The 17,318-nt window shown below is 35.4% G+C and overlaps 3 protein-coding genes across 4 annotated transcripts; 2 read left to right on the forward strand and 1 right to left on the reverse strand.

Moving 5' to 3' along the window:
- Positions 1-641: 641 nt before the first annotated feature.
- Positions 642-1,942, forward strand: LOC118055919 (auxin transporter protein 1). Its single transcript, XM_035067957.2, has 2 exons — positions 642-908; positions 1,736-1,942. The coding sequence occupies exons 1-2, from the start codon at positions 642-644 to the stop codon at positions 1,940-1,942; spliced, it is 474 nt and encodes a 157-aa protein (XP_034923848.1).
- Positions 1,943-6,192: 4,250 nt separating this feature from the next.
- Positions 6,193-11,552, forward strand: LOC118055874 (probable zinc metalloprotease EGY2, chloroplastic). 2 transcript variants are annotated; one of them, XM_035067900.2, is made up of 12 exons: positions 6,193-6,587; positions 6,711-6,792; positions 7,177-7,314; positions 7,974-8,021; positions 8,112-8,222; positions 8,835-8,909; positions 8,989-9,094; positions 9,263-9,356; positions 9,844-9,997; positions 10,169-10,376; positions 10,626-10,786; positions 11,091-11,229. In XM_035067900.2, the coding sequence occupies exons 1-12, from the start codon at positions 6,412-6,414 to the stop codon at positions 11,100-11,102; spliced, it is 1,365 nt and encodes a 454-aa protein (XP_034923791.1). In that variant the 5' UTR covers positions 6,193-6,411; the 3' UTR covers positions 11,103-11,229. The 2 variants fall into 2 exon arrangements, with proteins under 2 accessions (XP_034923791.1, XP_034923790.1); XM_035067899.2 differs by having other exon boundaries at positions 6,203-6,587; positions 11,106-11,552.
- Positions 11,553-13,480: 1,928 nt separating this feature from the next.
- LOC118055875 (pleckstrin homology domain-containing protein 1) lies at positions 13,481-14,256 on the reverse strand. Its single transcript, XM_035067901.2, has one exon. It carries the CDS (start codon positions 14,098-14,100, stop codon positions 13,648-13,650), a length of 453 nt encoding a protein of 150 aa, XP_034923792.1. The 5' UTR covers positions 14,101-14,256; the 3' UTR covers positions 13,481-13,647.
- Between the last annotated feature and the right edge of the window lie 3,062 nt (positions 14,257-17,318).

Here is a 17,318-nt window from a genome sequence, read left to right on the forward strand (position 1 = left end):
TTAGCTCTTAGCAGATACAATACTAAACCGTTTGGTTCGAGTTCCACTAACAACCGGATTAAAGGAATTCAGGGCAATGTCTTGCTTGTTGTAGTTCTGGGCTATCAGACTTTCTAAAATTTACACTGCGCTTCCTATTGTATAATACTTTACTGACTCATCTTACCTAAAGTTTATGGATTATCATAACAAATCAATCTGTTACTCTTGTTTGATACTGTCCAATTTCAAGTGGATTATTTGATGGCCATGGCTTCTTGGTTACAGGGAAATTATGCACGCAATGTGGAAGCCTAAAAAATTCAAGTGCATATATCTACTTGCTACCCTTTATGTGTTCACCTTAACGCTTCCATCAGCTGCTGCCACCTACTGGGCCTTTGGAGATCAACTCCTCACTCATTCAAATGCTTTCTCCCTACTACCCCGCCACCCCATGGCGTGATGCTGCTGTTATCCTTATGCTTATTCATCAGGTTTTTTTTTTTTTTTTGCATATTTTCTGTCATTAGTCATGATTCATGAACTGTTACGTTGACACATACGATGCTGTTTGATCAGGAAAAGACAACCAATATTAGATGACAACTTCGTGTAAAAAGTTGTAATTGATTTGATTGATTAATTCGGTGCATGCGTGCATGAATTGCAGTTATAACATTTGGATTCGCTTGTACACCATTGTATTTGTGTGGGAGAAAGTGATTGGGATGCATGATACAAAGAGCATCTTGTTGAGGGCGTTGTCTCGGTTACCCGTGGTCATACCTATATGGTTCTTCGCAATCATATTCCCTTTCTTTGGCCCAATCAACTCAGCTGTGGGGGCTCTTTTGGTCAGCTTTACCGTCTACATCATCCCTGCTTTAGCTCATATGCTCACCTACCGATCTGCCTCTGCTCGACAGGTAAACGGTCCATTTTCTCTGCCTCTTGTATATCTGGTTGGCACTGTCTAATGCTTCGACGAAGTTGCTAGTCATTGATTTCACTTTCTTATTTACAATAAATTATAAGACAAAATGACGGATAGACGTACATGTATCCTGAGAGGTATAGATGCTGGGATTTCAGCCATATAATTAGTCACCAGGGCGAGCCAGTTCTGGTCCTAATTCCATGCTAGGTAACTTGATTTGGTGATATCAGTCACTTAATCAGTAGACAGTGTCTAATTCCTGACCTCATAGCCTGTTACTACGCATTTCAGAAATTAAAGCATACCAAAAGCATTAAAAGATGTGGTAGATGGGGCATGTCCTGTTGTACAAAGTAATTAAAGCAAATCTCAATGACTGTAGAAAAGGGGATTTGATTTTCGAAGTGCCCACAATTTCATGGATAGCTCCAACTTGATAGCTTTGCTTGGACAGTGAAATTGACTTCGCTATTCTATCTCCACTAATTTCTATCTGCACAAGATGAGGTTGGTAGAATCTCCTTGTCATTCAGTTACGGACCACATTCACTCTTCTACTCTTATGTACTAGCCATACCTTGGCAACGACTTGCCTGGGTCACTGGTTATGTCCTCAAAATAAATTACTATGATACTGCTTTGATCATTAGTTTTACAGTACACTTGAACTTAAAATTAGATTCTGCTGACAAATTCCAATCAAATAAGAAAATAAATTAAGCAGTGCTCCATTAATCTGTACTAGTGGAAATCTTTAAAATTGTAGCATCCTTGTCAAGTCTTGTAAAAACAATCGTCTCATTGTTGGAAATGCAGGATGCAGCTGAGAAACCTCCTTTCTTCATCCCAAGCTGGACAGCCATGTACGTATTGAATGCGTTTATAGTAGTATGGGTACTCGTGGTTGGCTTTGGATTGGGAGGGTGGGCTAGTATGTCCAATTTCATCAAGCAAGTTGACACATTTGGCCTCTTTGCCAAGTGCTACCAGTGCCCTCCTCCGACTCCTGCAAAACATCATTAAGCTTGAGAATCTCAAGTTAATAAACCATAGATCCTCTTATAGCATTTTAAATTTCTCTCTCTCGTGCGTTATACACGTCACACGGAAGTTGGCAGCAGCATCTCCCCTGCATTGTGTTTTGTTTAAACCCTTCTATAAATAGAAGGTTATTTGCGAATAGTGATGTTTTCTGTGGTATCATATATATATATATATATATATATATATATATATATATCACGTTGTTATTCTCTATTCACAAGAGTACTGAGCATCTTTTAGCTATCTCTTGGGGAATCTGCAGTATTGGCAATATATAAGAGTGGAGTGTGCTTCTGATAATGTTCGATAAACCATCTTTGCTCTAGAAAATTTAGGGGGAGATTTGTGAGTGGTAGTTTTCACATGGCTTGCACATTACGTAAAAACCTTGTGCATATGAACCCACGTGAATCCAAAACAAATCATTCGAAGATTATAGTCTACCTTAGATCTCCTTTGACTGCCTCTTTTGGTTCCCTTCGTTATTCTATTTATTCATTCACGTGGATTTATTACTTCTATGTCCTCCTGCTTCCTTACTGAAACCTGTTATGGGAGTTGACTAGTCAAATGAATAGAATGAGTTCAGAGTTTTCTCCGTATTGATTTCCAACAACAACAACAACCAGAAAGGAAAGAACAAAATAAGATGCTCCAAATGTAGTGTTTGTAGCTTTCATCTTTGTTTCCTTTCCCTGAATTTTAGCCACTTTTCAAATCCATGCCTCATGCCTGTTCCTTTTGCCCCGTCCCTGATCCATCAAGTCGGGAAGGAGAAAATGAGTGCAATGGACCGTCTACAACTTACAATTCCATCAAAGCTGGGAGAATTCAAATATTGCTGGGAACAGAAACAAGAAGGAACAAAAATAATGATAAACAGCACGACCGCTTGCGTCTGAATTGGGGATGATTCTCGAGCTGTAAGAGCTTTGCAGTTTTTACCATGTTTGCCTTGTCATAATGGGGTTAACATCAACTGTTATTGGTCTATGAAATGTCCACGAACAAACTTAAAGTCGGTCTTAAATGCGCGCGCGCACCGCTATCTTGCTTTATATGAAAAGAGACGAAACTGGTTTCTTTTATTATTTGACAAAGATGGATCGAATGGCTTGTCGCTATAAGGACTAGCTACAAATATTTTGTCCCTGAGGAAAGGATAGGACGTGGATCTTGTCGTTTCTTATGACTTTTGGACGATCAAGACTTTATAAAAAGTTTCTCGAAGAAACGTGCTTGAGGAAGATAGAGCCATGCAGCCTCAAGTTTTCATTTTGCTCGCAAAAGTATTTCTGTTTTTTCCCGAGTAAACATGTGTGGATTGAAAGTGAGCTTAATTTACTGTGAGCGATAATGTTCTGTCATGTGATAGTGCTATCATTTTCACTTATTCATGATGGTCTCTGTACTAGCTGGTTAATTTTGACTTAAGAAAATGTCCCTCTATTTGCATTTTAGATTTTTGACATCGGTGCGGCCGTGCGGACAGAGGATCTCCTTTCCCGGTATGAAAAGCTCTACTTACTGGGCTTTCATTGCGCAGCCGTGCCACAGTAATCTAGGCTCAAGAGGCCACGCCCATCTGCATAGATTTAGTGTGATCCATAATGTTTTGGTTTTAAGATGGAGAGTTAAGTAATTGGTGGTTTGCAACAAAAATCACAGACGTGAGGCTATTCGGCGATGAAATGGGCTGAATACCTACACTATAGTAGTTTCAGGCTTCGAGCCCAAAAGGGCCATATTCAGATTATTTTAAACACAGAACTCTAACTAGCTTGATATGCTTTCGACTTTGTAGAGATGGGCATGCCATTGATGCTCTCAATCTAGACGAGTACAGAATCTCTGAGTTGCAACACCAATCCAGATTGTCAAATTGGAGCGGCTCCATGGCCCATTCAGCAAAGACAGCACCGAATTTGGGCGCCTCTTTCTCCAGTTCTACCATCCGAGCCAGTGCTCCAACCTTACCACCACCGCACCACACTCTTACCCATTCTATGATTCTCAGCCCCGATTATTAACCCCTTTATTCCCAATTCAGTCAGCTTCCCATGAGGTAATATTTCACTCTTCTTTTTCTTATACCACATGTTCGTAATTAATTTCTCCATTTTTCATGATTTCTCACTCTGTTTAAAAGTCTCTGTAAAAAAAGAAGAAGCATATATGTAAGATTTCATGGTTATGAAATTGTGTTCAGTTCATATCATTAAAGCATTTGTCTTTCCATGAGAGTTTTCTAAATCAGTTGCATTTATTCTTGCATTTCACTGAATTCTTTCGCTTTCTATCTGCTTTCTGCCCTGGAGGACTCGCTGGACTTTTTTTTCCCCTATTCCTTTTCTTCCCTGCAAAAATTGTTTTTTCAAAACATATATTTACATAAAAACACGTATCGAGGGGGAGGTTGCCGTAACTTAGTTTTCAGAAACATATCCTGGAGCTTTCTTTTGAGTGCTTGAATTGATCTTTTTTTGTAAGAGATTCCTAGCCTCTTCGACATATTGAGTATAAACTACAACCAAGCCTCGATCCCAAACTAATCAGGGTCGGCTATATATATATATATATATATATGGATCCTTTTGTGCTATTCCGCCTGATTGTAGACCAAGATCCAAATCAAATATTTTATCTGGCATGTCAATTGTTAAACATTCTGATAATGGGTGACAATATCTCTGCATCAGATAACTGTAGCCGGTTGATCTTGTTTTTTTCCCCCTCTAAGAAGAGGAATCTTGTCTAAGAACCCTGTAATCATACAATCGCATGCCCATATAAACTGCTCTGTATATGCTCGTTTAGCCTGCCATGTTCAGCAATACTGCTTTCATAGATAGATTGTGCGCCTGAGTGGCCCTTGACTCTCTGAATAGTTTTGGATGTTGATGCACATGATTGTGATTCCGTTGAGCTGGGCATGATCTCTGCTGTTGGACATATCCTAATGCCACGATTATTTCTCTAATTCCATGTTTCTTGAAGGATAACACCATGAAATATGAGCCTGAAGAACCACTCACCGCCCAGCACCGATGGTCTTTCACTCCAAGCAAGTTCAATCAACAAGCATTCCGTATCCAGTACAATGGATATTAGTCCTTTGCACAGATGAGAAGCTTGGAGTGAAAGACCCATCCCGACAAAATCTCTCTGCACAGGCTTCCTCTGCTGTTAAATGATAGTTAGAGAGTTTGCTTAATCAAAGAACAAAGAACCAGGAGCAGAACAAGAACTTCAAAGGTTACTGCCATCCCTCAAATTTTATTTAAAGATAAAATCAAAGATTTCAAGATCTTTATCATAAAGAAAAAGAATCATAATAGCCATAATCTTATTTATCTAAGAGATTACGTGAGTACATTGGCTTATATTCCAAGTCAAGCAAATATCTAGCTAAATTTGAACTTAAAAATCAGAACATTACAAAAATATCATAACAGATAGATAAGTATGACTAAAAAATAACCGATAATAACCTCTAGCTTTAATACCCCACCACTTCAACATCCTCCTCACACTTCAGCTCTTCACATATAACCGACATTTTTACACGCTCTTTGAAGGATATACAGCCCTGCTGTCCACAAATATCTTCCACAGCAGTCCAATCTCCACAGTAGTTCTCCCCATCGCCAGTGGATTCTCTTCCTGTTCAAAGGCATAAACCTTGTTATGGATGGCTTAGCGGTGATGATGAGGATTAGCCATTTCTTTGCTTGCAGGATTTTTTTTTTAGATCCATATATTTGCAACATTTGTTAGTAAATGCATGTTTAACATTGTTATAGCTTTTGTAATTATAATTTGAAAATATATATTTTTTTTAAAAAAATAGAAATTATAGTTTTTTTATAACTAAAATTTCAAGAATGTTTTTAATAAATTCATGTAAAATTATAATTTGTGTTGAGTAATTAAATATTTTTTAAATTATAATTATAGCAAAAGAATATGACAGCCACACCTTAACACTACCAAACAGATGAAGAAAAAAATATAAATAAAAAAACAGTGCCTCTTGCGAAATGGGTTTTCAATTTCAGCACGAATTCTAATTAAATTTTTCTAATTACATTTTTACCACCGAAAGTTGTTGAAATCTCAAAATAGCCACTCAAGCTAGCTTACATTATGTACACGTGTGGGATCCGGATTGGGAATTTCAGATACCGAAAACAAAGGAAAATATCACAAGGCTTAGGCGGGTACTAAAAGCAGAGCAACGAACAAAAAAAAGGATAATTCCCTTTAAAAAGCAAGGTTTCTACTTCTTCGTCAGCCATCGTCACTCACTCCCAAGATATCTATCTGTTCCAGCCCCAGATAGGCAACACTGAAAAAAGAAAAAGACGAAAAGGTTTCCAATTCGTGAAATTTCAATGGACACTTAGGGTTTTAAATAAAAAGAAAGAAGACGTTATTTTTTCTTTTAGATGCTAAAAATGAGTGTTTTGGCGACATTTCGTGGCAATTTTAGTTCCTTATTGATACCACAGAGCAGCTATTGTCCTTGCGATTATCGTCCACGCCACATTTTAGCTTCTTCTTCTGTTATTTCTTGGCGAAAACGATGCCGTACAAGAGATTTCAAGTTGTACCAGGTTTCAGAGTAAGAGTTCTTCTTCTTCTTCAATTGTTATGGATGCTTATAATTTATTTATTATAGTATTACTCAAAAACGCGTTCTAGTTTTTTCTACTTGAAGGAAGCTAATTATACTGCTGTGTTTTAGGTTTTGTGAGAGGAGAGAAATTATTGTATGTAGAGCTGCAGAGACAGAGATTGAACCGGATAATAGCAACAATGATAATAAGGTTATTGATACCTCTTTTCTTTTCTTCTGTTTATATAAATACAAATACAATAATAACATCCAATGTTAGCTAGATACTACCTTTTATCTGGTTAATTAGTTAGTTTGGTGCGTCTTTGATTTGATTTAAAGTTATTGAATTTAACTTAGGAGGTGAAGTAACATATGATCCCTTTCACATGTTTTGGTGGAGTTATAGATTTAGTTTTGAATCCCATTTCATGAAATTCGATATCTTACTTTGGATGTGTGGGAATTGGAATACAAATCCAAGATCAATAACTTGAGAGTTATAGATTTAGTTTCATGTTAATGTTTTTTTTTTTTTTTTTTGCATTCACATACGTGGGATTTATTTAACATTGAATTTGTCAAATGTATCTAGGAAAAAGAAGTGCATGAAGGAGGAGAGGAGCATCCTACCATAGATTCCGTTGGCCAAACTGATGACCAACCTGATTCTCAGCCTACAATTCTAAATCAAATAAATGGCGAGGAAATTACTACTGGAGGTGGCACCCAGGTATTTATATCTCTTACTTATTATAAGACTTGCAGTTTTTAGGTTCTTTGTTTTTATCAATATAGTTGTAGACATAATGTTTGCTCTATGCGGTCAGCTATTAAGGGGTGTTTGGGAATGTGATAGCGGTTGCTTTTCAAAGTGTTTTATACTCGGAAATACATCAAATAATGTTTTTTTTTTTAATTTTTAAAAATTATTTTTAACATCAGTACTTCAAAATGATATGAAAACATAAAAAAAGATTAATTTAAAGCAAAAGAAAAAATAAAACAATTTCAATATTTTTCAAAAGCGCTTTTAAAATGCAAACACAAACAAGTTATTTTCATTTCCTTTCCCTTTTAACACTTATGCATGGAATAACTGTATGTTTAGTCTCCTTCTCTTGAAGGGAAAGATGTGCTGCTTCTCAGTGGTTTTGAGTAACTACAGATAAATGAAACAATATACAATGGTTGGCCACAACGTCCTGTAGCCATTCAAATTTCGTAAGAAAACTCTGGCTCCTGCCCTTGACAATTCTGTTCATCTCAGAGTCATGTTCTTTGACATAATATTATTTTTAATAGGTTCATGTAATTTTCTTTGGTTTGGGAGCAGGAAACTCATTATTAAATCCTCTGACCCTTATTACATTAAGGTTGTGTTTGAAACAGGAAGCTGATGATGAAGTTGTCAGTGGGTCCCCTCTGCCAGGTGTGAAGGTGATTTGCAAGTGCTTAGTTTTTTGCGTTTCAGCAGGGATCTTCTTTCAGAGCATACTTTCTTACTTCTTTTTAAAATTTCCTTAACAGCCCCAGCAACTGGATGAATCAATCAGGATTCCTAAAGAAACAATTGATATTCTCAGGAACCAAGTGTTTGGCTTTGATACATTTTTTGTGACAAGCCAGGAGCCATATGAGGTGAGCTACTAATGTGCAAGGCTTTATGTTTTTCCATTTGTTTCCTTCTGTCCATTACAAATTCTCTAAAAGGGAATAAAACCAAATGGATTTGCAATCTAGGCTAGAAGTTCTGACTGATTATCCAAAGCTTACATCTGTTCTAGCCAATAGGCCAAGTTTATGTTATCCTCTTTGTGCTTTTATCATGGATATCAGACATCTCTTGAACAGTGATTAGGTTTGCTCCATCTTACTCAGTCTCCATGAAAGAAATGCTTTTGCTGACATCCTTGCTAAAAGGGTTCTCAAGATTGTCTTATAGTGTGGACTAGTCCAACATATTCATCCACAGCTTCTATCTGATTGTTCTTGTGTCTTATTTTTGAGAGGGTAGTTTGTTTTTGTTTCTTTTTCCATTGTACCAAAAAGAATAGCTCTTTCTTCCTTTAAATTTTTTGAAATTCTTTACAAATTTACCTGTGGAAGTTGAAAATCCATTTAAGAAGGGGGACAAGGAGTGTGTGAAATAGATACATAAGAGGAGTTTGCTATTTCATTTTACTCTTTCTAGTCAAGAGTGAATATTTCATGTCTTTCTAGTTAATTTGTTTTTTGTTATGCTTTTGGTAGGGTGGAGTCTTGTTTAAAGGAAACCTGCGAGGCCAGGCAGCTAAAAGCTATGAAAAATTAACGAACAGGATGCAGGTGAATTTATTAGCTTCTTCATTTTCCCCCCTTTTCATGCAGTTTTGTCACTGATACTGCACACAATTCAATTAAACAGAATAAACTTGGGGATGAGTATAAGATTTTCCTCCTAGTTAATCCGGAGGATGATAAACCAGTGGCAGTTGTGGTTCCAAGAAAGACCCTACAGCCAGAAACTACAGGTAGTTTTATAGCCTAGTACAGTGTTGTTATTTTTATTTATTTTTGCCTGATCAGCACCTTTTTTCACAGTAAAATACTTAAATCTCTCATCACAAGAATGAAGACACAAATCAGAGCCAATTTAACATCTGGTTTAAACTACAATGGATTTAGCTTTATTTCTGCAGCTGTCCCAGAGTGGTTTGCAGCTGGCGCTTTTGGACTGGTTACAATTTTTACATTACTTCTCCGGAATGTGCCTGCATTACAGTCAAACTTATTGTATGTAATTTATTTATCTATTCTTATGAATCATATTTACATTAATAAAAGCTATGTTTTGCTGAAGCTGAGGGTATTTAGATTAACAAAGAACTTTTAATTGTTTTCTGTCAGACTTATCATTTAGGCAAGTATCTGAAAAGGTAGTGTGATTTCCATGTATACCCTGTTGTTGTTCCTTGTGCCCTCCTTTTGTGTTACATCTCTTGATTAAGGGTGATAACTTACGCAAATTCTTTTTCTTTGCCTTCGCTACATGCATTTTCCAGAGAGGGTACTTAATTTTTTTTTGTCCTTGTTCATGTGGATAATTTTTTGTTATGCTGGGTGTTAATAGTGCATTTTATATCTACTCTTCTTGTAGTTTATCTTCAAGGTTTCTAATTCATTTTTGTATGAGCATTTTCTTTGACATTCTAGACTTCTTTCATGACACAGAACTCATAAAAAATTTCTGACTAGAACATTAATATTTTAAATGTTCCAGATCGACTTTTGACAATCCCGAGCTGCTGATGGATGGGCTACCCGGAGCCCTTGTGACTGCACTTGTTCTGGGGGCACATGAATTGAGCCACATACTGGTTGCAAAAAGTAATGAAGTTAAGCTTGGGGTGCCTTACTTTGTCCCAAGTTGGCAGGTGAACTATATATGTGTGTGTGTGTGTGTGTGTTTATATATATTGTTGTCTTGTCTTGATGTTTACTTGTGGTGTTCCCTAGCGTGATTTCTTTGGGGAACTGGCTAGGAGACTGTTTTCTATCCAAAGCAATCCTTTTCTATTGACTGATCTATCCTGGATCGGTGGCAGATAGGTTCTTTCGGTGCTATCACAAGGATAACAAGTATCGTGCCCAAACGTGAAGTTCTTCTGAAAGTTGCAGTGGCAGGACCTTTAGCGGGGTTTTCCTTGGGTCTTGTTCTTTTCCTTTTGGGCTTCATCTTACCACCTAGAGATGGTATTGGTCTTGTTGTTGACGCTTCTGTTTTTCACGAGTCATTTCTTGCTGGGGGTATTGGTAAGTTCATTTTGGAGTTTATTGCATACAGATCTGCTAGTGCATTCTGTTATGACTTGCAATGCTACAAAGATTGATGGAGATCAAATTTATCTAATTATAGTTGACTACCTTGATCTTTATATTTCTTTTCCCAAAAAAAGACTTGCATTTTTTTTTCAGTGATCAAGTTATTTACTTAACATGTAATTTTACTCAAGCAAGTTGGAGACCGGTGATATTAACTTTGAGCTTTGCTTTTACCTGTAGCTAAACTTCTGCTAGGTGATGTACTCAAGGAAGGCACTCCCATATCTGTTAATCCACTGGTGATATGGGCGTGGGCTGGACTTCTTATTAATGCCATCAACAGCATCCCTGCTGGAGAGCTTGATGGTGGGCGAATTTCTTTTGCTATCTGGGGAAGGAAGGTATACCATTTAAAATTAAGCACAAGAGAAATTATAAGATACTTCCAATGGATTGCCTCCCCGCCCACATGAAAGCGGGACCCACTACGATAATGCCACTGGGGTCCGCTGCTATATGAGTGGGTGTACGCTGGGAGTATCTGATGATCTCTTTAAATACAATATAGCAATAACTTGAAGGTTTAAACACGATGTTGCTGACCCAAAAGTCAGTTTCAAATGGCTCAGGAATTAAAATATAACCTTTGAACCGCAGATAGTTTTCTGAATGTTTTGAGGTGAAGAGAGTGTGACACAGATCTAGTTTTTCATTTGACAGGCTTCAGCTCGCTTCACTGGTTTCTCCATTGTCTTGCTTGGACTATCCTCACTACTTAACGACGTGGCTTTTTACTGGGTAGTTCTGATATTCTTCTTACAAAGGGGGCCAATTTCTCCAGTTTCTGAAGAGATAAGTGATCCCGAGAATAAGTATGTTGCCCTTGGACTCTTAGTTTTGGTCTTAGGATTGCTGGTATGCCTACCATACCCCTTCCCTTTTACAGATGAAACCGTTACAAGTCTCACAAATGATGTCATTTCAAGTCTCTAGTCACAACACAGTTTCCATATACTCCAGCCTAAAGTTTATCTTAGAATGTCAATCAGCCTTGTTAGTGTAACTTGTACAAGGAAATGCGATACACATTTTAGCCCATCAAATTGGTGAAATTGTGCTGTGTATTAGCATCAAGAAATTCATATGCATGGCTATTTTCTCCCTTAATTCTGTTCGTGTAATTTCAATAAAGTCGATGAATCTTTTTGCGGGTGCTTCTATTTTTAAATAATGCCATGGTCGAAGTTAGTACATGACCACATCCCGGGTGACTGAAATCAGCGAGAACAGATCACTATCCTGGATTACCTTCAAAGGCATCGCGTGCAGTTAAATTGATATGTACCCTTACAGAATGTCATGTCGTTTCAGCTTGTAAGAACTGGGGAAAGCGTTTATATGCTAGTATTGGTGGTGGGGTAGAGACACAAGATTCTATTTCACTTTGAGACGGCTTCCTTCCTTGCCGTGCGACCAGCTAGATCCTTGATGTCCAGAAAATTCAAGTATTTTGGTGCGGATTATATCAAACAAATTGGACAATTAGCACAATAAAATAAATTAGAAAAATTGGTGAATTGACATAGGTTAAAAAAAATTCAAGTATTTGCGGATTATATCAAACAAGTATAAGGATGCTCAGCTACGCCGTGAATGGATTGCTTACCTTCGAGCTGGTGCTGGTATATTTGCAGAGAGTGTACCAGAAGACGAGCACCGTGAGTGCCAGAACAAAGTTGCTGGGCTTGCTCGTGCCCTCGACTTGGCTGAGTCAACTTTTGTTAACAAGTCGTGAGGTTTAGCAACAGGTACAGATATAGATGTCCGATACCAGCTGACCTTTTTTGTATGTAGCAACCTGCTTTGGAAGCAAGCTAGAGTTGCTTGAGGAGAGGAAGAGAGTAAGGAAAGAATGCTTGCCAATTGTGTGTCAAACTTTAGGAATATAATCAATATATCCTTGCCATGCACCCTAAAATCTAAATTTCTCTTCCCTGTCCATCATAATGCAAGTGGTGGCATTTTCTTCGAGTACTGCAAGCATGCATACAAGAAAACTAGTGTTCTGCTTTTCAATCTTACAATGCCCGCAACTGTTCCCCCTGCTTGATATTAGTTATATGCTTCCTTATTGTACATTGTTGAACAAGAAATTGCAAGAAATAATCCTTTCTTCCGTAATATTAGTAATAATGAAGTATCAGGGGACAGTGATACTTTAATTGCAAACTTGAAAAGGCCTCAACTGAAGCTTCAAGGAAATGCATTATTATGGGCAACTAGCAGGCTCTATTCAAAGGGATTTCTTAACATGACAGGAGAACAAGGAAAGCCTGTGAATCTTTCTGTATTTTAACACAAGAAAGGCGTTCCAACATCACAATATGCTTCTAATCTAGTGAGCCTCTTCTAGAGCATGGGCGTATCAGTTAGTTTTCATGGATGCTTCTGCACCTGAGCCTCTTAACTAAAGCATACCTTCAACCAGGGCGACGTTATTTTTCATAAGATAGAAATTGTTGCCATTTCAGTGTTTTCTGCAGGCGAAGATAATTTCTCCAGTTTGCAGCATCTGCAGAGAATTTCAAAGTAGCTCAGATCAAATGGAGGCATCTTTAAAGAACTAATGGTGTCTCTTTGTTGCTTCAATGTATCTCTCACCACCTTCAAAATATACATCACTTGCAGCCATTGCTTGTAAAAATCTCAGAATACAGTAAAAAAGAACCATAAACTATTAAGTTTAAGTAAGATGAGGATAGAAATGTACCACTGCCTGGATAATATCAATCTAACCTGGGAAACCCAGCAATACTCGTAGCATATTTCTACACCATAATCACCGTAAAAAAAGACAGTGATCACAATTAATACAGTATCTGACAGCTAAACTTCTACCTAAACCATCCAACTAGGACGTAGTATCACAAAAGTTACTTGTCACGTCATTAAAATCCCAAACATAGATAGTGTTTATATTTACAGTATAATCGTGTTTTTAAAATGTTTTCAATTTTTTTTATTTTTTTAACATATTGATATAAAAAATAAAAAATATTATTTTCATGTAAATAAAACACCATAAAAAGAATCAATAAAACAATAATAAACCATATCCAATGACATCCATAAATTGCACAATCAACCAACAGTAACCAGCACATTTATCAAAGATCTTACTAATCACCCCTTGATCAAAGTATCAATGCACACAAAATCACAGCAAATGATAACACGTAAGCACCAATAATCTTGATCACAATCATCTTTTACTATCATAATCAACGATCTCCGAATCAGTAACCGATCTCGAGCGCTGAACTATAGACCGTCCGATTGAATTAATCCAATCCTCCTTTTCCTTCTCAGAATCTGCAATAAAATACATGGTATCGTTCCTCGTAGACAACTCGAATGCGTACTGTTTATGAAGCACGTCCTCGGCTCCTTTAACTGTCAAGCAAGAGGCAGCTGGGATGACGCCACGTGGCTTACACACACGAGTCACGGTGGAATCTTTGAACCAGAAGAGCTTCCCTTGTTTTAAAATGAACCACCGGCGTCTCCATGTCTTGATGTGCTCCCCTTGTTTCATTAACCACCCTGTTCGTTCTGGGTTCGACCAGAACTCGACCCCGTCCGTTTGGGTTGATTGGGTTTGCGTTAGGGCCGTCGCGGCACGCCAGAGAGATGCCATGGAGTCAGAGAGTGACATGGGGGGTTCGGATTTGAAGGAGAGAGAGTTCCAGTTATTGACAAAATCGAGGTGGGAAAGAAAGGAAGGGAAGGGTTTTCTTTTTCTATTTTTCTCCTCTCTCGTCGGTTTTATAGAGTGACAATGTTCCTTTATTTTTTTTTATCTCTTCTCCAGTCCATTTTACGATTCTTTCTCTATAAATAAAGAAAATATCCATTTAACGTTTTATTACAGCGAAGAAAAAAAATTTTTTTATAAATTATTTTGATGCGAGAGAGAGAGAGTATATATATATATATGTTGTGTGTGTGTGAAGCTAAGACATGAATTTATTATCAAAACAATTAAACAAATATATTAAAATAAAAAAACCTCATTTCTTAGAGTGTTTAGGGTCTTTAGACAATTATCCTGTAAAAAAAGTAATCAAATTAAGCTCGGACCGAAATAAAAGAAGCGGGCTCATGTAGCTATGCAATAAATCAGAAGAAGGGGGCAGCAGGCGAATTGACCATCCTAGCTGCTTTGCGTAGGCCATGCCCTGGCACCTTCCAGATAGATACAATCATTTCGAATTGAAAGTGCCATCCGGCTATAAACAAATATTTCATAATTCTCTGGTTGCCTTAATATTGAATTATTGAATTTAGATCTATGGTATGTTTTTGCTGTTCCGTTAAAATCACACGCCTTTTATACTTCACCCGATTCTCGTGCATTCTCGTAAATTACTTATAGCATATTTAAATCTCTCTTAATTAAATTGAATTCAATTTCCAGTTTAGAATCATTGAATGAAAAAATTCAGATTAAAAAAAAATCTTTATGATTCTCGAGGAATGAGAAGCAAAGAGAGTAGTAGAAAAAAAAACTCCAGTTATTGTTCTTATTACAAGATTGTGACTGGGTCAATGCATGTTTGGTAAAACAAATCTACGAGAATAATAAAAAGGAGGAAAGTATTCATTTGAAACATGAAAACATGATTAAAGTTGTCATTGTTACTTTTTAGTATTAACGTGGATGGAAGGAGAAGTTTCTCGAATTCTATTTATTTTTATGTTTTTAAAAATATTTTTAAAAAAAATTAAATTTTTTTATTTTTTTATTTTAAATTAATATTTTTTGATATTTTTAGATCATTTTGATACATTAATATAAAAATAAATTTAAAAAATATAAAAATATATTATTTTGATACATTTTTGAGTAAAAAGTACTTTGAAAAACAACCATAATCACACTTTCAAATAAAAATAATTTTAAAAAAACTGAACGAGAAGTCATATAAGATAAAAATATCATATAAGGTTTTGTAGTGCGGTAAAGATGATTTTGAATATTAAAAATTAAATTTTAAACAAAATTCAATGTTTAAAAATAATATAAAAATAAATTTAAAAACAGTAGCTTTGCCTTGATACATTAAAAATAAGAAATTAATGTTAAAAATAATTTTTTAAAATATTTAATTACTTGCTTTTATCGCTTTTATCTCTTTTGTTGGCAGCAACATGCATCACTATTGGAACCTCGACCACACCATCATCAAAACATTCTTCTCTTATCTTTTCTTCTTGTCCCATTGTTATCCTTGAATTTGTGGCTGGTGTAGTCGTGAGAAAGTAGAAAGGTATTAGAATTTGATTTTATGAATTATTTGTCGTGATGCCAGGGAATAATAATTTGAATAGGATGAAAGTGTTGAATGTAATATATAAAATAAAATGAAATGAATTCAATAATAAAAATATATTCAAAACATGAAATTTTTTTTTTTAAAAAAAAAACTCCACTCAAAAAATGATTATTCGCGAGTTGCAGCACATAAAAGAACACAAAGTATTGACGAGCACGGAACAGGGCCAAGGGAGATTGAAATTCACGCCTTCAAAAATGACATCTGATAAATTTCCAAGATGGAAATTCAAAATTCGAAAGTTCTAAATAAAGTTTTTGGATTTTTGAATCAATTTACTTGTTTATTTTTATATTTTAAAAATATTTTATTAAAATAATTTTTTTTTATTTTTTCAAATTTTAAATAATAACCACCGTGACAATAACAAAATTATCACAAGAATACAAACACGAGCGGTGGGCTAGGGAGCCAGACAGCAAGAAATTTTTTTTGGAATCTCATCCAGCACATCATATGACCTGTTATACCAGACTTAGTGTCAGTCATGGGTCCTGATCACTAACACTTTCTTTCCTTCTATAATTAAATAATTTTAACGTCAAACAAGGCAACAAAAATGCCAAGCAGGACTTTTGTCACAATTTACATCATGGCTAGGCGATGAGTATTAAAATTTAACATGCTTCGTAATTAGGTTGATATAAAAAATATAATATTTAATAAGTTAATAGTTATAATAGTAACATGTAATTAGTAGCTGGTATTTGTAAAAGATTTATTTTTATAGATGTGAGGATTTTTTATGGTAAAACCAATAATTTTGATGACAAAGATATTTAAAAAATATAAACTCTAAAAATAAATATATTTAAAAAATTTAAAAATAAAAAGATTTTGAACATTTGAATTTTGAAATTTCTATTTCATCAATCTTATCATTTTTTTATATTTTTTATTTTTTAGAGAGTTTTTATATATCTATTTTATTTATTTTCAAGGAACAAAAATAGAGTAATTCATTTTTTAACTTCTTTAATTGAAATATTGACATTAATATATTTTTTAAAATTATTAATTTTTTCCAATACATCATGTTAATTAGAGAGTGAATTCTAAGATTTAATCTTGATTAATATGTAAACTGGTATGAATATACTATTATTGTTAAGTAAACTCAAGGTTATTATTATTTTAATTTTCATACCCTCCTTTCATCTAATAAAAGCAATTAGAAATTATATCAAAATTAGCTAGGAGTACAATAAATATGCATGGAGCATTGCTGTTGAGATTAAAGGCAGTCCAAAGTTTGGTACGGACATAAACTAAATTCACGGTGGATGAATATCTTTAAGATTTTATTAATACTCGTATAATTTATTTACTTATTTCATTTTATATCATTACTTTACTAACATACCTCTTTGATAACTGGAGTCTTTTCTTCTATCTATTCACAGAAAATGGAAGTGGAAAGGTATGTTTCCAGTGAGAAACTAATTAGTTTACAATACCATGTGATTTTTAATTTAATTTTTGATGTGTATTTTGTGTTTTGGATGATTTATGCCTCATTTTTATATATTTATTGTTT

The sequence above is a fragment of the Populus alba genome, chromosome 8 (genome assembly GCF_005239225.2).
Source record: "Populus alba chromosome 8, ASM523922v2, whole genome shotgun sequence".
NCBI classification, from domain to species: domain Eukaryota; kingdom Viridiplantae; phylum Streptophyta; class Magnoliopsida; order Malpighiales; family Salicaceae; genus Populus; species Populus alba.

Excerpts from the sequence above, each read along its gene's own strand:
- LOC118055875 (XM_035067901.2), bottom strand. The coding sequence starts at position 14,100 with ATGTCACTCTCTGACTCCATGGCATCTCTCTGGCGTGCCGCGACGGCC.
- LOC118055919 (XM_035067957.2), top strand. The coding sequence starts at position 642 with ATGAATTGCAGTTATAACATTTGGATTCGCTTGTACACCATTGTATTT. Across the intron at positions 909-1,735 it reads GATCTGCCTCTGCTCGACAG|GATGCAGCTGAGAAACCTCC; the intron begins GTAAACGGTCCA and ends TTGGAAATGCAG.
- LOC118055874 (XM_035067899.2), top strand. The coding sequence starts at position 6,412 with ATGCTAAAAATGAGTGTTTTGGCGACATTTCGTGGCAATTTTAGTTCC. Across the intron at positions 6,588-6,710 it reads AAGTTGTACCAGGTTTCAGA|GTTTTGTGAGAGGAGAGAAA; the intron begins GTAAGAGTTCTT and ends GCTGTGTTTTAG. Across the intron at positions 9,357-9,843 it reads GCATTACAGTCAAACTTATT|ATCGACTTTTGACAATCCCG; the intron begins GTATGTAATTTA and ends TAAATGTTCCAG.